We start from the raw sequence: 23,031 nt of genomic DNA, 5'->3' as shown, positions 1-23,031 counted from the left end.
ACATAATACAGAATCCCCACGCGGGCTTAATTATGCTAACCTAGATCAATGCGACATGTAAATTTTTCCACACGCTATTATGGTTTTAAACAGCCCTCGATATTATTTATTTATTTTATTATTATTTTTAATTCGCAAATGAGCGCAAAAAAGCTGAAACTGCACAAAAGACTATGAAACTACAGGCTACAAGTACTATGTACAAGTACATGCATTACAGGCTGATGCAGGAATGAGCGCAACCATCGAGTAAGTAAGTACTAAATTTCAATTAATGTTAATCGATATTAAACATGGTGTTGAGTCTAACTCATCTGCATATTGATAATGAACAACTTTATCCGTTTTAAATTGTATACTGGTTTTAAGGCAGTACAAACTCGACAGGCTGGGTTTGACAAACAATACCTGTTCCATGGCGATAAGAGGATCCGAAGCCTCGTAAGCGTCGAACAGATGAGACTGTATCCGATCTCGACAGGCGCGCAACAACTTGCTGATTAGGTATTTCTTGGCGCAGTACAAGGTGCTGAAGATACTGACCAACGGTACATCCTCCTCGAAGGTGCACTCATCAGCGTATGCAAACCTGCACAACATCAATACTCATTAATCAAACACCAAAGGTTGGAAAGCAGGAGAAAAGGATCTCCTTTTGGCTCCTGTATAATTAAATGTTTTATATGATCGTACAGTAGTATTTTTCGTAAATGCTGCTACTTTAAACAGTCAGACAAAAATACCAATAATTATTATGCCGCGCAGCACTCTTTATATACAGTCTGAATAATTTCTGATTAAATTCAAAAGAATTTTATTGTTGAATTTATAAGAATAATTTCTGGAATTTAGGTATTAAAATAACGCGTACATCTTTTCAAAGATAGTAAAATTATTGTGCAGGAAACACTGCTAAGTGTTTTCCCACGTCGGACCATAACGGACGGTAAAAGGCGAAAACCGAAAAGGTAGTTTACCGGGTAAATGGAACGCTATGTACTTAGTGCACGGGGTGAGCGTAGTGAGAACGGTCGTGAACGGTCGTAGTCGAAACAAAAGATTTTAAAAGTTTGTAACGGAGTGGTGGCCGTTACTTTTAGCATTCAGTTTTCCACGTCTACTTATGGATTGAAAGGACAATTCAGAAAACACAAAAAGCAAATCTGATTTTCCATTTTCGCCAATCTTAAGATTGCTGTATACTTTTAATTTGTGTAAATTCGGGATTGTGTTATTACTGTGCCACAGAATTACGAAGCACTATGCAGAATGTCTCGCATGTTGTTCCGCGAGATCCGCTGGTACGCGTCACGGCTGCTATGAAACTATCAGATTGGGTAACATGAGGTTTGAAACCCGAACGGCGGCATAGCTCGCAAGAAGTTTCCAAGCTTACAAAAACTGAACATAACCAACACAAAATTTCCCGTTTTTTTCAGTTTTTTACTTGCAGCAATTTCCACAGATTTACATTGCGAAACTATTGCAGCAGCTGCACAAACTGAGGGCTGCACAAACTATTGAGGACAAGCACACTCCGCGTGTGCCTGCCCTCAAATTTCATTACGGGAAATCGGGAATAGTTGTCAGAATCAGTCAGATACTTACATAGTTACAGATAACTATGTGTAGTTTTTTACAGTACGTTTTGCAAAAATCTGCAAATGACAACCGAACACACTTTAAAGTTGAAACGTGTGCCTTTTACCTTCGAAAATTTAAACGTAAATTAAACGAACTCGACTACGAACGGGATAATGTGTTGCAAGCTGAAGCCGTACTTTTTCGCCGTTACGGTAAAATCAGCAGACTGAGCAGAGCCACACAGGGTGGCGGCTACTCACTTAACTGCGCTCGTTAACTGGTTTTTGACGTCCCGTAGACTTTCCATGTTAGAGTTCTGAATTTTTCTCCAAATTGTTTATGTTTTTCTGAAATCTGATAACTTTGTACAAATCTACACATTCTGGGCTATCGAACGGTATATAGACATTCAAGTTTGGTTGAAGGTGTCTATGACTTAGACCCTGACACACACAAATTTTGTGCACCTTCTTATTCTTTTATATAGATAGATAGATAGATTATTTTTAATTCGAAAGAATGTGTGCAAAACTGAGACGCAACAAAAAAGGGTGAAACCTACAGGCTACAAGTACTATGTACAAGTACATGCATTACAGGCTGATGCAGGAGACTGAGCGCAACCATTACGAGTACAGTAAGTATTTTGTGGTTTCCAATTAATGTTAATCGATATTAAACATGGTGTTGAGTCTAACTCATCTGCATATTGATAATGAACAACTTTATCCGTTTTAAATTGTATACTGGTTTTTAAGGCAGTACAAACTCAGCCAACAGGCTGGGTTTGACAAACAATACCTGTTCCATGGCGATAAGAGGATCCGAAGCCTCGTAAGCGTCGAACAGATGAGACTGTATCCGATCTCGACAGGCGCGCAACAACTTGCTGATTAGGTATTTCTTGGCGCAGTACAAGGTGCTGAAGATACTGACCAACGGTACATCCTCCTCGAAGGTGCACTCATCAGCGTATGCAAACCTGCACAACATCAATACTCACATTAATCAAACACCAAAGGTTGGAAAGCAGGAGAAAAAGGATCTCCTTTTGGCTCCTGTATAATTAAATGTGGTACTGCTATATAGCCGATCGCACAGTAGTATATTTTCGCTGTTCGCCAATCGCCATCATGACGTTTCAAATCGACGGTAAAAAGCCACACAGAACTGATCGAATTAACAACTGACCGAAGCATATGTTCGAAGGCGAATGGCGTGATATCGGGTAGTTTAATCACTTCGACTTCCTCGAAACTTCCATAAAACATAGCTTGGAAGACGGAACTAACCAGTGCCAAAATGAATCTGCAACAGGTAAACGATGCAGACAGTGGACAGTTATAGGACAACATGCAGGACACTGGACACCATAAACGACATTAATTTCATTAAACTGGAAAATAACATCGGTCAACAAAATGCAGCTGATTTCATGGTCCGCTGAACATTCGATCTAAAACCTGGGTACGGCGACATCGCTGAATAGCTGTATCTGTACACTTGCACATACGCCAAATTGTTTATAACAGAATCATGGTTCCTCATTTGCAGCAGCATTATTTTCATTTGCTGATTTGCAGCAGCATTATTTTCTTATCACAAATCAAAATGACAAATTCACGATACAGAGTGCCATTGCGCTAACAGACTTACTTGTGACACTTGAAAATCTTCTTGGGTTCGTTGCATCCGTCCCCCACCACGAACGTGATGTCGTTGGGGATCTCAGAGTCAGGATGGTCAAGCAGATACGCAGTTCGTTTACGGATCTTTTGCTGGAGCGCCAGTCTTTCTCTTCCGCCATTGCGGTGTCGATTATTGACGACTTACTGCGCTCAGTGAATCTGACGATAAAACAGCAGAGATTACAATGTGCGAATTAAGAAAGCAACCCTACGTTCTTTCCAAAGTAGTCCGGACGGTTTCCAGCAACAATCAATAACAATATGACAATCAAAACTGTCTTCGGATTTCGGAAAAGGAAAGGAGAATTTGCGATTCCATTCGGTGAATTCTGCAAAACTCAAAAGATGACGCGCTGTTGGATTTTGTAGGCAGCTGGTAACTCTGCGGCGGTAGGGGAAGGAGACGCGATGCGATCTAACAAACAAGATACATACTTACCGTCATACGCATACTTACCGGCTTGCCGCTTTCCCATTATAATTAGGGTAATTTTTAAAAAATAATTATACCTCGTAAATTTTTATTTATACAGTGTTGTTGTACGTATCAAGTCTACAGTAAAGTTCAATCATGTTCATAATTTTTATCATTCACATGCATCTGAAAAGTAATCGTACTAGTACCACCAAGTCCGTGACCGTACTATACAGGCATGAAAATCATGGGCGCGCGAGCCTCTTTATTTGGGGAACAAAGAATATACGATGTTTTGTATGAATTTTACTTTATTATTATCCGAGAAAGGCGTGCACATCGCACGGTATTTGTGCAGGATAATTATTATTATTATTTCGCATTAACACATATTTATATTTTTACTTAATAGAAACATATCCGCCTACGTACTGCGCCTTCTGGCAAGATCTCTGATCTTCTAATCTGGGGAGGTTAGTTCGGAATATGTGGGACATAATTATTTTACCGTGGTCTATGATCTATCTGACAATTTTCGAAACGTTTACAAAACTCGGAAAGGTTTCGGGTAGTGTGGAACTGACCGGAAGTAAGCAGACGATAATGTGGACCGCCTCAGAGTGGCAGTTGCTGCTAGTGCTAGCTTAATACATACCGTGAAAGGAAGCAGATATGAAGCCGGGGTAGTTAGAGAAGGTAGTACTTAGCTCAAATATAATCCGATGAAGCATTGCATCATTTTCTGCAGCCCAAAGTCGAAAACCTGTTACAGTAATATTCCCAGTTTTCGGAAGTATATCAATCTCACGTTTTTAGCCACAGTTTGTCCTTCAAATTTCAAAGAGTGTAATAAGTGTTTCGCATAAAAGCATTAAGATAATCTTGATAAAGAATAGTTTTGAACGCTCGAAAGAAAGCGCTGACTGCTGAGGTGAGGGATGTGCGAGTGGATTCGTTCATCTAATTGTGTCTAACGGACTAACATCGACTTCCATCTTCTCAAACTTTCAAGGTTTTAACGTTAACGAGCTGTTTTGTTAGGAAATTGTGAAATGAGTTTGCTGTTGATCTCCTCTACCTTAATGTCCTTCCACTGTTATATTAAGCCATTGATTAATACGGACTGGTACCGAACTATTATTTAATGAAAAGTTGAATGTTGAAGTGTTACGACTACAGCCGAGGAACTCCTGGGCTGTATTTACGACGTTCGCGATATACCTTGACCAAAATAACAAGATGCCAGTGAATCCAGAGTTTGTCAGTTTGAGTGTCCGTTTCGCTCTATGTGTTGCCTTGTCCTACATGACATGGAAAGCCATTCGGGAAATTATCGAGCCTAACCGAAAACAGCGACTGGAGGCCGAGAAACGGGTACAGACACTTTCCAGTCTTCTTGGCGGATAATCATAGTTCGCGCTTGTTGTGTGTAGGCTCGAGATCTCTTCGTCCGACTGGGACTCTCACCTGATATACATTTATCTGAGCATGAAATGTTCGTGGCGACGAATCTAGTGGAACCCTCCACTATAACTGTGGACTGGGATGACATCGGTGGTTTGGAAAGTACGATTGAAGAATTGCGCCGAACTGTCCTGGCGCCATTGCGACGACGAGCGGATTCCCGAGCGTCTTCGCTTATCCAGCCTCCTAAAGGTAAATCAATGATTATACTTGTGCCTGTGCTTAGGTTTGACAGACTGTGGGTACCACTGCGGAACCTGGTTTCAAAACGTAGCGTTTTTCTTCGATTCTGTAAATTGGGTCGTTTTTACCTTCGTATGTCAATTTATTAAATAAAATCGCAATGGTCGAAGTATTTTCGCTCTGTTCTGCTGACGCTTACAATCGATGCTAAAATTATTGGTTTTTTGTGACTTGTGAGTGATTATTTGGTCACTTTTGCGGATTGGAACAGTTTGCAGTTTTCACTAACTACAGTATTGATAAATAATTGTCCGGACTTGAGTGTAAATCAGGATTTCTATTGTAGGTGTGATGCTGTATGGTCCGCCCGGTTGTGGCAAAACCATGTTGGCCAAGGCATTGGCCAAGGAAGCAGGTACAGTAGCATTCTCCGCGATTTAATGCGTATCGTGTCTAAATTTGAAACGGAAAGTCGTATTGTCGAGAACGGCTTTTATTTACATTCGTAAAAATGCTGTGGATGTAACAAAACGAGATACACTCACTTTACATTTTACTGATCAAAATTATGGTTGAAAAAATTAGAGCGTTGAAGTTGCCTCACTGTTTGCAGTTTAATAAGAAAGCGGCATAGATTTTTAGACCGACATGTGTAGGAGTATTAATTGTTCCATGCTTTTTTTGTTACAGATGCCCGGTTTATCAATTTACAATTGTCGACACTAACTGACAAATGGTACGGAGAATCTCAGAAGCTTGCCGCAGCCGTTTTCAGTTTAGCTGAGAAAATTCAACCAGCTATAATTTTTATTGATGAAATCGGTAAGATAATTACGGTTTTACATTTGATGGTTTTTTCTTTTTCGCTCCTGACTTGACTGGTTTGGTTATTGTGATGTACATCTACAGATGCCTTTTTGCGAATTCGGGACCGCGGCGATCATGAAGTGACGGCCATGATGAAAGCTCAGTTTCTGAGCCTGTGGGATGGATTAATATCCAGTTCTGACACGAAAATCGTGGTGCTTGGTGCGACAAATGTACGATAAATTCAGTTTTCTGTTTGATTGATAGTATCACTTGATAATCGTTACTCGAATATAATGATTTATCCTGGGTAATGTCACTAGGAATTGGTTGAATAGCTATCGTATTATTTGGAATCCTTCGTTTCATTATTATTTACTACATTATGCCACATGATTAGACGATCAGTGATTCAGTGTTGTAAATAATTAATACACGAATACTGATGTGTGCGTGCATTACAGCGGCCCCAAGATGTTGATGATGCAATCCGACGGCGTTTGCCTTGCGCATTCTGTATTGGATATCCGGTACAACTGATTAGACCTAGGACTCAGAGCAATTAGGATTCCCTGATTATTAATGACATATTATTTACTCTTTTTGGCTTTTCCACCGTAGGATATTAGCCAAAGAGCACTCATACTGCAGAAAATCCTCGCGAAAGAGCAGGTATGGTTAGTTTGTATTCTGTTAAGAAAAACTTCAAGATTTACGATTGTAGGTGTGATGCTGTATGGTCCGCCCGGTTGTGGCAAAACCATGTTGGCTAAAGGCATTGGCCAAGGAAGCAGGTATGCATTCTCCGCGATTTAATGCGTGTCAAATTTGAAACGGAAAGTCGTATTGTCGAGAACGGCTTTTTATTTACATTCGTAAAAATGCTGTGGATGTAAACGAGATACACTTTCTACACTGATCAAAATTATGTTTGAAAAAATTAGAGCGTTGAAGTTCTCACTGTTTGCAGTTTAATAAGAAAGGGCATAGATTTTAGACCAACATGTGTACGAGTATTAATTGTTACATGCTTGTTCGTTACAGATGCTCGGTTTATCAATTTACAATTGTCGACACTAACTGACAAATGGTACGGAGAATCTCAGAAGCTTGCCGCAGCCGTTTTCAGTTTAGCTGAGAAAATTCAACCAGCTATAATTTTTATTGATGAAATCGGTAAGATAATTACTGTTTCACATTTGATGGCTTTTTTCTTTTCTGTTCCTGACTTGGTTGGTTTGGTTATTGTGGTGTACACCTACAGATGCCTTTTTGCGAATTCGGGACCGCGGCGATCATGAAGTGACTGCCATGATGAAAGCTCAGTTTTTGAGCCTCTGGGATGGATTAATATCCAGCTCTGACACGAAAATTGTGGTGCTTGGTGCGACAAATGTACGTTAAATTCAATTTTCTTTTTAATTGATGGGATCACTTTAGATCGTTACTCGAATATACATATTATCCGGCTTCAATAGCTGCCGTATTAACTAAAACCCTTGGTTTCGTTGTTATTTTACATTATTCCACATGATTAGAAGATCAATGTTATAAATAATTTATACACCATTGCTGATGTATGCGTGCATGATTACAGCGGCCCCAAGATGTTGATGATGCAATCCGACGGCGTTTGCCTTGCGCATTCTGTATTGGATATCCGGTACAACTGATTAGACCTAGGACTCAGAGCAATTAGGATTCCCTGATTATTAATGACATATTATTTACTCTTTTTGGCTTTTCCACCGTAGGATATTAGCCAAAGAGCACTCATACTGCAGAAAATCCTCGCGAAAGAGCAGGTATGGTTAGTTTGTATTCTGTTAAGAAAAACTTCAAGATTTACGATGCTGGTGGCACCGGGTATGGTAATCTGAAAAGTTCGTAACATTACCGTTTGGTTGTCACCGCAGAATATACTTTGTCACTAGGATTTCCTGTTGTGTCTATCTAATATTATTTGATACAGTTTCATGACTAGTGGACAGTGCTGATATTTGGTGCTTTCAGTTGGCTCTGGATGTTGAGTTAAATGTGATAGCCGCTCAGACGGAAACATTTTCCGGTGCCGATTTGCATGAGCTGTGCCGAAAAGCAGCTGTACGCTGTTTTCATCGTTCCGAGGATATGGAAGAGCAGAATAACCAAACCCAGTACGTTGACTTCTTCGATTAATTTGTTGACTCTGATAACTACAGTGTTCACATTTTTGGATTTCAAATATGAAAATTAATAATATATTCTATTCGCTCGCTCTGTGCGTTTACTTATTTATCCACCGTGATTAAAGCTTTTCTTTTTAGGTTACAAAAAACAAAACGATACGTTCTATTCGTTAATTTAACGTTTCAGTTTTTAGTTTTGGATTGCGTAGCGTTTTCTTGGTAGCGTTTTTTTAACTGCATTAGGTTTCACCGTGTCTGTGTTTCTTGTAATGCTGGCATTCCATTGCAGCAGGCATGCCGGTGGAGATGGCGACGGCTACGTGATAAATATGGAAGATTTCCAGGATGCCTTGTTGCAAAGCGGCAGCGCATCCCACCTACGCATCCTCGGCGCTTTGGCCGATAGATTAAGCGGCTCCGGAAACATTGCGTGAAGTTTTGTGTTAAAAAAATTCGTTGGTTTGGTGTATCAGTGTTTGCGCTTTTTAGCGTTTTATCAATGGAAGTCATGACTTTTGTGATAAGTATGTAGAGTTGTCGTTTTCGTTCCCAGATTTGTTGAAAGCGTAACCGTCCTTGGGTATCGTGGTAAGTGAAATAGCAAAGCGCAGTAAATCTGGCATCCGTAAATCCCACTATGAATTTCCAGGAACTTTTGTTAATTTTCTTTACAATTTTGGAAGGCGCACCGATGTCGTACTCAAAAAAGGTAGTGGACACTGGACAGTAAATTTCGGTATCTATGCACAAATTAACATCCGGCGATTTAAAAGAATTCCGCTCAAACTTTATACAAAACCAGGAAAAACACTAACAAATAGACTCTGGATTTTGTTTTCTCAGGGCCAGCGATCGGGCGCGGGATCGTTGTGCTGAGGGAATTTGCCCAGAAGAACATTCGCCTGGCGAGTTGTTAGCCTTTCTGAACTCGGGTTCAGTTGGTTAGTTTTCCGGTTTACTTTTTGCAATTCCATTTCTTTCTGCAATTAATCCGACATATTAGCGCTAAGTAACAGTAATTTTCACAAACTTTAATATCTGATATCTTCGAAAGCTCAATTACGAGGTTTACGAGAGGACTAGGACGATTACAAGGATGCTTACGATTTACCCAGTTACCATTGATCACATTGAAACGTTTACGCTGTAATGAGACGCTGCTTACCTATATTAGTGCTTCACTGCTTAGTACTGCTTACCGCGGATAACATGCTGCATTCTTTGAACGCAAGGATCTCGGCCGCGCACGCTGTCTGACTGAATTCATTCTTTTTGAAACATTCGAACATTTCCGTCATTGGCTGAAGGCATGTCCTTGCTATAACAGCGAAATGACAATATGATTTCATTCCGATATACACTGACAGCATGAGCACTGCGCGAGCAAACCTTCCAAACACGAAACAATAACTTACGCGCATCAACTTGTAATCCTTTGAAGGAAACGCTGTTCTTCAGCTTCAAAGGCAACAGTTCTTTGAACTGCACGGGGAAAATCTTCCCCTTCTTAAAACCCATAAGGATCAAAGTTGTATGCATGTTGCAGGGATGTCTGCAATATTTCGGAAATCCTAAAGTTTTTGGCTGACAATGAGTACTAGTGCACTAAGTGCAGGTTCTAATTATTCTATCCAAGAAGAAGTTATTCTATCCAGCTAAACACTGAACAATATTATCCATTTCAACAGCAACTACGGGTTTTTCCTAACTGCACCTAACTAAATAAATAAATCAAAAGTCAAAACAGTAATACGAGAAATGATTTTCGAAAATCGGGACTCGAAAAAAAACACAAGATTCAGAAGCGATTTTTGCCATTTTACTTGCGCAGGCACTGTTGCACAAGGGCGTCACTTACATACGCAATTAAGTGTTTCCGGCCCTTACGTGTCAGATAACTAGCTAGTCATCCCCTTCGTGTAGCTTCGTCTCGTTAAGCGACTTCCCATTTCATCGTGATGTGCAGTGGTGCACGAAAGTGAGTAAGGGATTGGGATTTCTGGCTGCAGCGGTAACATCCAAATGTGCATTCCCAGTTTGCCTGGCATTCCAGGACTGGCTGGAACTCGGAACACTTCCACCGCTTCGTGGAACACCGCTTCCGTACGACTGACGTATTCCAAGTGTCCCACCGTCTTGAGTGCCGCTGACAATGAGCACACTTTCCGCCTTAGGAGGCAGCGCTTTGTCGTATGGACGTTCGATTCATTTCATCAATATCCCGTGACGGCAATCAATTTTCTTTTCTTATGCAGTTGTGTTAGTAGCGAGAAAATTATGCATTTATCGTTTTATATTTTATCCCAAATTCCCCGTGTGGCCAGGAGTACGGCTAGGATATCCCCAGCTGAATGTTACCTGTTTAGAAGTTTTGGGATAAGTCCTTCGAGGTTTACTTCGCACTGCGTAGTACAGTACTTAGTTTGTGACACACATACCGATCAGTAAAATGCTCTGAGTTGGCTATTCGTTTGCACAGTCCATTTAAATTGATTTAACAGTTTAACTTTTTAATTTTAAGTGCTGAGTGATCTGTGGATCTCTGATTATCCGCAATCTGTGATTCTCAAAGTGTTTTTGAATCATCTGGCTCTGATCCTATCATTCTATTGACTACTGCTCATCCGCTCAGGGATAGATCATTTTCGTTGTTTGCTGGCTTTGAACCAACTTTTAGAAAGACAGATTTTGGTAGTGTGACACAGTGACAGTACGCTAATCAAGTGAACTTGGTTCCGCACTTGAATTACACCAAAACTGAAAAGCGACAAAATACTTCATGGATTTGCCACTGTTTACCTTTTTTCCTGCCAGAAACTAACAGGTTGAGCCCTCTCTAGCTTCAGTAGCTTTCCGCGGGCAACCAGTAAGGGTTTCTCCAGAGATATTGGCGTGTGATTTCCCTTTTCCAAGGTAAGTGAAATTATGAAAATCTCGAATAACTTGTTACTTATATCTGCATTAAATTTTATCGTTTTCTTTTGATTCATTATGGATGATACTTACAATTTTTAGATTTCGGTTTTTAACAATATTAGATTGCAAACTAAACATCAAACATGACTTAAAAGTTAAAGCCTAAATTTACAATCAAACGATTTTCATTTTCGGGTTATAAGTACTTAATAAGAATAATAAGATTTTATTTGATTTGGAATTCGTTGCCTCAAATTATAGTAGAATCAAATTTTGCTTAATTTTTGCTGATATAATGTAGCATGCTGTTCATTGCACGAAGAAAATGGATGTGTCATCTGCATTATTAATTTTCCAAGTTTCTAGCATTCGTAGAATCTTAGTACTTACTTAATTTAGAGAACACTTCTGAAATGTTTGATTAGAGCACCATGTCAACAGTGTTATCACTTATGATTGAGATAATTTCAAACTTTTGCTCCATTCTAGGCATTTTCCTAGGAATATTACAGTTTTGTCTTTGTCGAAAATTGTTAAAGCTTACAATTGTTAGTTTGCATTCGGGATTTTGTTAGAATCTTTTCTTCAAGCTGTAGAGAATTTTATTTTAATTTTTTTTTGCTGCGTTGCAGGAGAGATTTATTATTTTTTTTACTGAAGCTGGAAGGTTGACGGAGTGTGTGGTAATCAGCGCCAGAACCGTATGCCGTTTCCTCAGATTCTGTCCGAGTGTTATGTAAAGCTCTGGCTATCGGGAATGACCGCCATGACATCGAAAATCCGTGGTCTCGTCAGCAAGAACAAGAGACGCTACCGCGAGGATGGCTATGACTTGGATTTAACATGTAAGCGTGCACGTCCGTTAACCGGGCGAGTTATTCCTGCAAGCCATAATCAACCCAGATTTTTTTGCTGGCTTTTAAATTATATCTGTTTTCATCTTCAAGTTTTTTGTAAATTTTATGATGGCGATTAGGCAAAAAAAAGTTGTAAACAAATAGAAGGCTTGTGAACAAAGTAAATATCATCTTACATGGAAGGATAAAATGTTGGGCAGCTTGCACTAATGATAATGCAGTTGCGATGTTTTGAAATGAGTGTAATTTGTGATTGTTAAATTATGTGAATAATGTGGAAGTGAACGTAACCAGTTTTCTAGCATCCAAATTTACTGTTAATTTGCGCAGATTGTGAGCCGTATGTTGGTGTTCGAAGCGATTGTCGCACGTTTTTATGAACTGGAAAATAGGCATTGATAATTACCCTTGTTTCCCTTGAGCGGGATATAGTCGTTAAGCGTATGCTGATCAGATCGTTATTTTCGTTACCACCTTAATGATTGGAACGGATTTAATTTTTCATCTTTAATTCAGCATATTGGTGCGTGAATTTTGTCAGGGCCGCGGTACAATATGGTAAACTGGTTTATTCATTCCTGTTGGAAGCGGTTGCATTAATCGCAGATTCATATAGCTAGATTTTGATACCCGAGGGAGCAAATGATCGTTGTTCTTTTTTACAGATATATGCCCTAATATAATTGCGATGGGCTTTCCTTCGGAGAAGCTGGAGGGCGTTTATCGGAACCCATTAGATGAAGTGCTGCGGTGAGGAACTGTCTGTTTCTTTTCCGCCTGTTAATTTACCGTTGATATTGCGTGTTGCACGTGATAGTCCACGGTGGTAATACGTAAGAAAAGACCCGTAATTGTCTGTCGGTAATGATCTTTTGGTCACAGTAATTTTTACTCGCGCCGCATGCGACTGGGTGGCAATTGAAAATAGATGATATGCCTGAATAATTCACAGATTGCTGGAATCAAAGCACCATGGACACTACAAGATCTACAATCTGTAAGTTAGGATTTTTTATGACATGTATGTAACGCTACCCTGGGGGATTGATTGTGCAGTGCGGCTCCTTGACGTGGTCGCCTGTGTGCTCGGGGATTAGATTTGAGATGGGCTTTGACGCACCATATGCGTGGTTGGCCCGTTTTTCTGGGGTACCGCTTCCGCCGCAGGGCGACACAACTGCTAATCGACAGACGCGGAACCTCCCGAAGCTAACCGTGAAAATTGGGTTTTAATTTGTCTCTATTTGGTTAATGATTGTGTAACAGAAAGGTTTTATCAAATGAGAAACTAAATAGATTTGCATAACGCATCTATGCTAATTATTAAGATATGCGTGCTGATTATTGGAAGTGTGGTCTTTTGGTTTTAAGACGTGGTAAATTTGCTTGTATACTTTTACTATTGGAAAAAACTACGAATGGAGCGCAAATTACCTTTGACTGTCTTGCTTGATCGATGCGTTTTTGATTGTCGATATTAATCGGCGTTTCACATATTTCTCTTAGGTGCTCGGAAAGGCGTTATGATCCGGCCAAATTTCATAATCGCGTGGCGGTCTATCCCATTGACGATCACCATCCGCCTGATCTGGATATGATCAAAAGTTTCTGTGAAGATTTGGATCAATGGCTGGCGGAGGATGTGGAGAATATTGCCGCTGTGCATTGTAAAGCCGGAAAGGTTGGTCGATAATGCAGCCGTACAAATGGATGCATCTTACTAATAGAAAAAATGTGGGGGAATGAGTTGTGTCATGACCGCACGCGGGGACACCTGGATGGTAATTGTCCCGGCTATCACGACAACCAGGGGTCGAACGTGATGAACTGTGAATAGAAGCGAATGGCCTTTATCGAAATTGTCAGTGTCGGTCTCGTGGAATATGTAGTATTATCTCCGCTAGACTACAATAATGGAATTTCGATAAAAATGTTAACGCATTGTAGTCGCGTGGAAAACGTCAGAGTAGTGCTTCCGCTGTAGAGTGATGGTAATGTGGGGATTGTCGTTCACAAGCTGCACGTGCATCCATTAAAGTCAGCGTAGGTCATTGGGAGAGTGCCGTTAGGAAAACCGTGGCCAGCGGTGCTTTCCCTTTGGGTGTCTCGTTCGAGCTGGCCTTTGGGTTAATTAGACAAGATAGAAACCCGCAATTTTTCCTCGTAACGTAGAAGCCATATGATCTTTGAGATGTACTCGCTGATCTTAATCAAAGGTGACAATTTACGGCAGTCGCAAGCATGCACGTAACTGGATCGATATAATCGACTAAAATATCTCTGAATAAAAGTAAAGTGGAAGTTGTAAAGTGATTTTTGAAACGGCATGCTTCTCGTGCCAGATTCTTTTGAAACAGCTGCTATCGGTCATCTTTTTGTTACAGGATTGGAATATTTACTGTTAGTGTTTGAAAATTTTGTCGCATGCTGTGAATTTATGGCTGCCTTTAAAAAGGTTATCGTAAATTGCTGTTGTGGATTCTAGACTTTTTTCTTCGCCCTTGTAGGATCTGCTGTTAACATAGGACATAGATTTATGTCAGTATTTTTTAGGGTCGAACGGGTGTGATGATCTGTGCGTACCTGCTGCATCGGGGCCTGAAACAATCAGCATCGGAAGCCCTGGATTTTTATGGAGCTCAGCGCACAAAAAATCAGAAAGTAAGGTGTATGCCTTAGGAAAACTGCTTTAGTTTGGGATCGTAAATAAATCCTGTATTAACGGTAGAAATTGGAACGTTAATCGTTAAAGCTTGGTTTAGCTATGTACTGACGAAATTAGCTGTTAGCCTACCAGCATATAGACAAAATTATACGATTATAGGAGTTCCGGATATCAGCCTGCTTTTTTGAATTTTAAACGCACAGACCTGCAGCATTATCCATTAGTTCGATTGACCGTAGAATGATTTCTGAGGCTGCTTGGCTAAATGTTTAGAGTATTATGCAGTTGAAGTGACGTGCTTTTTATATTTTCGATACAATGGAGTTAATTTGTTTTACATCTATTAGGGTGTGACTATTCCAAGCCAAAGACGTTATGTGTATTACTATGATCACATGCTTCGGAATAACCTGAAATACGAACCGGTTGTGCTGCATTTGGTGTGCATCGTATTTTCCATACTGCCCAATGTTAGCGGTGGAATATGCTTCTCCATATCGCAGTCCAAAAGCAAGATATGGAATTCTCCTGTTTATGAACTCAGGCGCAGTAGCTCAGGTGAACAGTCCGCTGTCCCTCAACGATTTGATCTCCTTCCTCCTCTTGTTCTTACGGGTGATATCAAACTCCAATGTTTTTCCCTCAAGCATTTATTTAACAATCCCAAAATTACTTCCAAAAAGGTTAGTTACGAGGAATCGTTCGCAGAACTGCCATTCTGCATGCAGTATTGGCTCACATTTAAACTCCTGCGGGAAATTAATTCACAGCAGTTGTATTTATTTTCAGGAAGCCTTGTTCCATTTTTGTTTTAATACATTTTTTGTTGGTCAAACAATTTCCTTGGATGACTCGAGATTAACCGAAGAGGAAAATGCTGAAATGGAAAGTGCTGTAAATAATTTATTAGCCAACATGAGTTTATACTCGTCCTCCCGGTCCAGCATGTCGTCCGAACGCAGTGGACAGTCGACGGAAGGACTGCCGTCCCTGCATGAAGACAAGGACCAACATATTGTGCTGACACTGCGCAAAGTTGACGTTGATCCGGCCAACAAAGACAAGAATTCCAAAGTGTTGCCAAATGATTTTGTGGTAAATCGCGAACGTGTATTAATTATAAACTCATGATCGTTAATTATGTTTCATTGACACATATTTCGCTAAATGGTTGTATTTTATTTTGGTAGTGCTTGTTACTGAGTCCTATTTAGCATACAATTTTTCCCACAGATGCAGCTGATTTTTAAACGATGCGATGTAGCCGCGAATGTCGACAATTGTCCCAATTCTCAGTATGTGGAAGACAGCGATCATGACGAAGGCACGGCGGAATACGAATCGTACTCTGAGGATGAAGATGACGACTGAAAGAAGCCTTTTTCCAAAAATGATCCATTCATGCTTGTGGTGCGGGATAGATTCACGGACAGATGCTGGATGACATTCATACCACCCAGCTGGTCTCGAGCCTCTCAGACGGCAGTCTGAGCGTTACACTCGGCGTTACACAGTGAATCTCCTGTTAGACGTCCTTTTTCTGACATGCGATATGACAGGGTGGTATTCTATTTAAAAAATGTGCTAGTATTATTTTGTGAGAAATTAATTGTACATTCTATTTATTCAATGCAGAACTGCTGTGCAATGCCGAGGTTTTTAATTTAACGTTATTGTTATGCAGAGGAAACGGGTTGTTCCCCGTATATTTTACATGTCCATACGGAATTATTTGTATGTATGGATTGAGACAAAACAGTCGCCTGATTAAATGGGGAGTATTGGGTTGTAGTGTATTTGCTTATTATTTCATTTGTATCAACAATCGCTGTTATTGCCACAATTTTAAATCAGAAGCCAAGAGATAAAAGAGTTCCGAAATAGGTAAAACGTTCCGTGGTTAGAACTACTGCAAACGGACAACACATGGGCAACAGAAAAGATGACTAGCTAACAGCTCTTCTATATGGGATTTCGCGTTAGTTGTATTCAACTTGTATCGGAGTTGCAAAAAACAAAATCATTCAATGATGCTAATACAAGGGAGTAGGGCGATACCTACAAATGTTCAACAAATCAGCCCAGAAGAAATGGTAATAAAAAAATGGCAGTTCCAAAAGACAAGGCAAGTTTTATTTTTTTCTGTCCGGGAAGTTTATTCATCGAATTCGTCGTCGTTGGATGATGGGGCATTGGGATCAGCCGATCGTGGTTTCTTCTGCGATAGCTGCATGGCTTGAGAGCAGATATCTTCGACTTCGGCTAAAAAATTATAGTGGTTTTATTTTAGCAGTTTTACAAATATTCCGCCAAAATTACGTTATACAGAGTATGCATAGCGCACGTTACAGTAAAACGTACAAGACTGCCAAAACACACTGCAAATGCGTAAACCAGCACTTCACTAACCAAGGATAAAGAAACGATCGCAAGGTAGTGAAACCATAATTTTTGAAAAACGCCGGTTACAAAACATAAGTTGACGTGAATTCATAACCTTTTCTGTATGTCCGTAATTAGGTTACGAACCATCGTTAGAATCATTAAACTTTACGTTACGCGTGAATGGGTTCGCAATTTCACATACAATACCATTCCCTTATGTTCAGTTCAAAAGTTATAATTGTGCGTTGTATGGAACATAAAATAACTCAATTATCCTATTAAATGTTACGCGGGGCACGGGTAATTTTCTGTATTTCTATGAAAGCGCATTTTAAAAGCAAGTTAAGCAACTAGCGCATACAGTGGCACATCTAGTACAGAAAAGCTATTACGTGCATTACGCGCTGCATATGTAAATGATCCGCTTACATTCAGCCAACTTGAGACATCTTCCCCATTCAGCCAGAGTTAATTTGTGATCGTTGTCCGTGTCGCAGTCATCCAAAAATGGTGCAATGCAGTGCTCCATCGGAATGAGCGGTGCCCGGATTGGCATGAGTTCTTTGCGTGAAATATATCTGTTGTAATAAACAACACGGCGCTGCCAATTAGCATGTATGGGCTGTATATGTCAAGCCTAATATTACAGCGCTACTATTCTCTTTCAGTCAAAATTATGATGCTTTCTCTCTTATGGGTTTGTTTTGACAACGCCGTACATTGATACCACTAGATGCAAAATTTTTCAATCCTGGGGAATTTTTTACGCGAACGCGCGAGTCACTGCATTTCTCAACCCCTTTTTGTCCGGCACATTTTAAACGTCCTCGAGTCAAATGCAAAAATACTGTTCCTTAATTTTACGTAACATATTGTGCACAGCCCCGACAGCTGGCAAGCCGTGATTATTTTCCATCTCTTCTTTCTGCAGTACATTTGTGCGTCGTTCAGTTCGTTGATCTTGCTAGTTAGCGAGATGACAGAATGTCTGCATAATAACAAAATATTATGGATGCGATCCCTAAACAAGACGAAAGCTACTCTAGGCTTTGAAATCAGCGCCCGAACCAGATTTCATATTTGTCTTAATGAAATACTTTTCGGTATGAGAAAAAAATAAGGACCGGCACAACTGACGCATAATTTTTCCTTTACGGTGGATTACTCCGCTCAGATTTCGATGACCTTTAAATATGATACACTGTATCGGGAAATTCGATTCACTACTAATGCGTTTCCTTGTCAAAACTCTTTGGACACAAGACATTCAAATGCCTTGGCGACAGATAAATATAAAGTGTAGAAGATTTTTTGGTTGCGATATCGATACTATCGCGCAATAACTAATGGCGCTCCTGCTAATTTTGTGTCGGCGTTGCAGCTGATTGATGACTCTTGAATGGAAATCCATATTTGCATCATACCGAATTTCTCGGTTTACCAGATCGCAAGCTTCAGTTATATGTTCAGGCATTCAATATACGCAAGAAGTATGTTGAATATTTATCTAACAGTACTTCGTTGCACCGCAAAATTTGCCTTCATAACTGCAGAGTACGTTTCATTAAATTTTGATATATCGACAGCAATGATTTATACTCGTATAATTTTATGAATATGGAGTTTACGAATGCGTATATTATGCATATCGAAGTATCAATAATTTACTTACCATCAATATGCGCACCTGTACTAGTACTGATATAAAAATCACAGTCTGCACAAAGTTTTTTTTGTAGATTTGGCAGCAAAGAATAATGGAAACAATTTGTGCTGAAGGTTTAGCGCTGAAGATGGTGTTTTCTTTCAGAATGGTACTGATTTCCTTTATAATTTGTATCAGCACAACTTTACTGGTAAAACCGTCAAATGCTGCTGCTTACCGATCACTGGGCAGTTTGTCGAGATCGCAGAACTTCCACAGAATGGGATGCGGCAGCGGCTGACCAGGCTGGTATTTCTTTTCCGATCGCTTTTCGTACTTGCGATACTGCGGTGCCAGTTCATTGCGCTTAGCCAATTCTTTCATAATCTGGAATAGCCAGTCTCCCATCCGCCGCGGGAAATCGGCCATATCGTCCGGCGTGCATAATGCCAACTCTGAACAAATAACTCATAAGCAAATATCATCAGGTCGGATTAAGCTACGTTCAGCAACCGTTTGTGCGGCATATCTGACCGGCAAAAATTCATAACAGAGTGACGGCATATATGAATGTGGTTTTTAAAAAGTTGCACTTAATTAATTACAGTAATGAGGATTAGAAGAGCCGGATAATTTCTGTATAGCAAAATGTCAAAAAATTATTTTACCGCGGCATTCGTTCAAATATTCCAGCTGCATGTCCTTGTTTTTGGGATCGTCACATCCCGGTAAACCACGTTGGCACAAACAGCGTTGTTTGTACAAGTGACATTCACTGTCAAATGTTTGATTGAAGCTAGAACAAACCTAACACCACAAACACACACCGTTAGAAAGCAACAGTTCAAAGCCGTTCAGTATTCGATGTTGACATAAGTGCACGCTCGAAAAGAAACAATAATATTTTGGAACAATCAAACATAGTATTCCAGAAACCGCAAAATTAAACTGATGTCTCATTTGCATACGGTAAATTACTCGGTTAACTAAATTATTAAAAGTTTCGTTACTAAAGGATATTTTGCAATGGGCAGAAGTTTTGCTTAGCACTCAGAATACCATTTAAATAAAGTACAGTAAAATTTTTGCAATGCCATTTTTTGGAACACATAATTCACATACTTTGATGGGTGAATTATTAGGACACATTTTGGAGCAGACACACATTGGTTGTTCGTCTTCATTCAGCTCGCATTCCAAACCCTCTTCGCATGGAAAGTTGGCGCAAGGATCTGTAGATGCGAGTGCAAAAGTAAAAATTTAATATTATGCAACATGGGCGCTTGGCCTCTCATCTTTATATCATGCATCTTCGTTGTAGCAAAAAAAACCGCATGTATTGCTTAGAAAAGTAGTTCAGGACACTAATAATGACCCACTTGTTCTACTGGATCCGTCGGATTTCATACTATCGTCCACTTCGTCATCTTCTTGAGCTGCCGTAGCGCCGGTATTCTCGCCGGGATCATCAACATTCAACAACATCTTCTCCTCATTTAGCTCAATTTCACCCGTGTTGGGATTTTTCTTCGCTACGACACGTTCGGCGATTATCGGATCCGCATCCGGAATGCCGTTTGACATCGTACCGGCATCCACAGGGACTTGCCGATGGTGCGGTCCTTTTTTGGACTTCTAAAATAAAAAATAATTCACTTCTTACATTAAATTTGAAAAATGAAAACATTCTATAACCACTAAATTAAAGCCTTTTCGGGTAATAGGTCACTTGATCTGATAGAGCGCCAAAGTAATATAAGGTCAAAATTTATTCAACAGCCGTCAAGAAGCTTTCGAATTACCTGCCCTGAGAAAATAATTACTTGATTTTAGCAAATATAGTTAAAGAGTGTTTATGTGTCTGTCTATTATAAAAAGTTTTACAAAAAAATAACGGCGCAGTCATTCATTATACTTGATGTACTTTGTACAATGCATATATAAACTGTGAGTTATGTACAGTACAAATTAGTATTAATGACTGTGTACCGGCACACAGTAAAATCGCTTGCGCAATCAGTACGGCGCAACCAGACTTGTCCTTTTTGGGAATATACACAACAGTACAACATTTAAATGCTGCTCTGGAAGTCTGAACTCTGAAGGCCAGATAACCATAAATAAGTAAAGGTCGCGTCCTTACACTCATTAGCACAGATTTTTCATCGCTTAATTTAGTTGTTATTCTCATTAATACAACTCTAGACATCATCACACCCGGCTGAAATTAACGTCTGCATACTCCGCTGTCCTAAAATTAATTTTTTGCTGGGGCCGGACATTCACACCAAAACCAAGTTTTAAATTTGTTTTGCGATAAGTCACGAGTTAGCTTTTCAGGGAGAGCTAAATTTGGGTGAAAGTCATCATGTTTCTTAAGTTGTCGATTCACATGTAGCCGCTAAGTGTTAGACATGCCAAGAGCTGTTGAATATTTCATGCGTGAAAAAACGAATCGAGGTTTTGGGAATTCTATTTCGTAGTCTGGGGTTTCAAGAAAAATGTAAGCCTGATACCTGCGAAGCAGTTGTTCCGAGCAGGCAAAAACTGACGACCAATAAATGAAGAACAAATCTCCACATCTTGACACTTTGTGATCTGCAACAACACAGAATTTCCGATTACATTTGCGTAAACAGTAGTACAGTATACAGTTACAATTTTAAATAAACTAGAGTACCACATCCAAAAACAATAAATTTGTCTACGCAACTGGTCATTGGTGTACTGTAAAGAGGATTTGACAGCTCTATGTTTACAGCACATAATTAGGTTTTTAAGAATTAAAATTTCAGGACCAGAAACTGTAGAACAACAGAAAAGCCGGCGATATTGTATACAATACGAAAGAATGTTATGGGTACTGCATCTACTCTTTTTGGAAATACCATCAGCCGGCATACTATATAAATTTATTTTACATTATTTTGTAAATTACGTATATGCAATTATATGCGTACAATTATGCAAAGCCAATTTCTCGAAACACATGATGTTCATAGACAGACAAGCTTTTTGTTGAATCCATTGCAGCTATGTAATTTTTTTTCAAAGTTTATATTGCTGCTTTATAGATTTGATTACAGTACAGTGAAATTTAAATATTAGGTAATAAATAAAATATATATACATAAATGGTTTTATTGTTATTTAGATACTTAAAATTGTTTATCGTCAGACGGAAACAATGAAACCACGAATCACCAACGTTTCGCAGTTACCAATTACTCACCAAATTATCCGCCTAATTCCTCCAATACTGCAATTAAGGATATTTTGTCCACTTGGACAGTATCAATCCGTCGATGTACAGCGATTTTCCGCCCAGCACCCCGTCTGATCCAATTTAAAACCCTCTGATAACACAAATGACCATGGGTTAGTTTGTCGGTATAAAGCTCCCAGATTAGATTGAAACCGGTTGATTTAACCAGTACAACAGCGTCTGCGCTTGTGTTCTAGTTTAACTCTACAATTGCAACCGGCATTACTTAAGAAATGAATTCGTCATGACTGACCAGAGTTGAAAGTGTAATAATCCTCCGAATCAGCTAGCGCGAGATCCGTTACAGTGAAATATTTCTTATTCCAGCTAAAGTTAGATCCACCATCGCCAGAATCTTGGCTTGCGTACAGCAGCGACAGTACTGTAAGTACACGTTGAACACATCGAGTTTGTAACTGGCCCGACATAATAAACATTCAGCACACATGTTGGGAAGCCATCACGCCGGCGCGGATCCGCTCGGCATCATTCATATCTCGCCTGGCGTATAATGCGATCCAGATCTGTTAAGCTCTTAGCAAATTTTAAAATAGTTCATCTTTCTTACAAAGTTATATTGGCATATTCTGCAAAACAGCCGACCACGCGATATGTTGCCATTGGCTCTGGCCAAAACAAGGAAACTTTACGCTGATCTTGGCCCCTTATAATCAGCGTTCCACTGTACTTATACGCATACAAAATAACTAGCCACAGGTTTTGCAGACATACGCAACATAACACAAAACTTTGTACGTTTTTAGAGTACAAATTCCGGTAAATATTAGTTTCGTCTCTATTCATGTGTATAGATCACTTTTTACATAAGTAAGGTACCCTTATTACTATTACTACTACGCATGATCTGTAATTAAAAAGGTGCCTGAAATAAGCAGGGTGTGCCTATAACGGTTCCATGTATACATTGAGTAACAGTATTATTTGGCTCTTACTAGGTAGGTAGTTAATATTTGCAATAATTATGCGGT

General features: G+C 39.7%; 4 protein-coding genes across 5 annotated transcripts; 2 read left to right on the top strand and 2 right to left on the bottom strand.

Annotated features, from left to right (window-relative positions):
- The first annotated feature begins 4,408 nt into the window (after window positions 1-4,408).
- LOC129593943 (outer mitochondrial transmembrane helix translocase-like) lies at window positions 4,409-9,060 on the top strand. The gene is made up of 9 exons (XM_055490458.1): window positions 4,409-5,061; window positions 5,121-5,343; window positions 5,681-5,749; window positions 6,025-6,156; window positions 6,244-6,374; window positions 6,606-6,671; window positions 6,763-6,813; window positions 8,155-8,297; window positions 8,599-9,060. The coding sequence occupies exons 1-9, from the start codon at window positions 4,927-4,929 to the stop codon at window positions 8,741-8,743; spliced, it is 1,095 nt and encodes a 364-aa protein (XP_055346433.1). The 5' UTR covers window positions 4,409-4,926; the 3' UTR covers window positions 8,744-9,060.
- On the bottom strand, window positions 8,960-10,127 carry LOC129593942 (uncharacterized). Its single transcript, XM_055490456.1, has 3 exons — window positions 9,725-10,127; window positions 9,509-9,627; window positions 8,960-9,289 (listed from the first exon to the last, which is right to left on the bottom strand). The coding sequence occupies exons 1-3, from the start codon at window positions 9,846-9,848 to the stop codon at window positions 9,149-9,151; spliced, it is 384 nt and encodes a 127-aa protein (XP_055346431.1). The 5' UTR covers window positions 9,849-10,127; the 3' UTR covers window positions 8,960-9,148.
- Window positions 10,128-10,556: 429 nt separating this feature from the next.
- LOC129593940 (phosphatidylinositol 3,4,5-trisphosphate 3-phosphatase and dual-specificity protein phosphatase PTEN-like) lies at window positions 10,557-16,531 on the top strand. Its single transcript, XM_055490453.1, has 9 exons — window positions 10,557-11,222; window positions 11,858-12,070; window positions 12,748-12,832; window positions 13,035-13,079; window positions 13,589-13,763; window positions 14,636-14,743; window positions 15,095-15,430; window positions 15,537-15,842; window positions 15,981-16,531. The coding sequence occupies exons 2-9, from the start codon at window positions 11,929-11,931 to the stop codon at window positions 16,116-16,118; spliced, it is 1,335 nt and encodes a 444-aa protein (XP_055346428.1). The 5' UTR covers window positions 10,557-11,222; window positions 11,858-11,928; the 3' UTR covers window positions 16,119-16,531.
- Window positions 16,532-16,535: 4 nt separating this feature from the next.
- On the bottom strand, window positions 16,536-22,524 carry LOC129593941 (SPARC-like). Of its 2 annotated transcripts, XM_055490455.1 has the most exons (9): window positions 22,296-22,524; window positions 22,010-22,133; window positions 21,294-21,375; window positions 20,157-20,412; window positions 19,900-20,009; window positions 19,446-19,584; window positions 19,016-19,232; window positions 17,562-17,710; window positions 16,536-17,009 (listed from the first exon to the last, which is right to left on the bottom strand). In XM_055490455.1, the coding sequence occupies exons 3-9, from the start codon at window positions 21,357-21,359 to the stop codon at window positions 16,903-16,905; spliced, it is 1,044 nt and encodes a 347-aa protein (XP_055346430.1). In that variant the 5' UTR covers window positions 21,360-21,375; window positions 22,010-22,133; window positions 22,296-22,524; the 3' UTR covers window positions 16,536-16,902. The 2 variants fall into 2 exon arrangements, with proteins under 2 accessions (XP_055346430.1, XP_055346429.1); XM_055490454.1 differs by lacking the exon at window positions 22,296-22,524 and having other exon boundaries at window positions 22,010-22,289.
- Between the last annotated feature and the right edge of the window lie 507 nt (window positions 22,525-23,031).

This window comes from Paramacrobiotus metropolitanus, unplaced genomic scaffold (assembly GCF_019649055.1).
Source record: "Paramacrobiotus metropolitanus isolate TYO unplaced genomic scaffold, Prichtersi_v1.0 Parri_scaffold0000064, whole genome shotgun sequence".
Lineage (NCBI taxonomy): Eukaryota > Metazoa > Tardigrada > Eutardigrada > Parachela > Macrobiotidae > Paramacrobiotus > Paramacrobiotus metropolitanus.
This window is presented reverse-complemented; position numbering and strand designations above follow the sequence as displayed.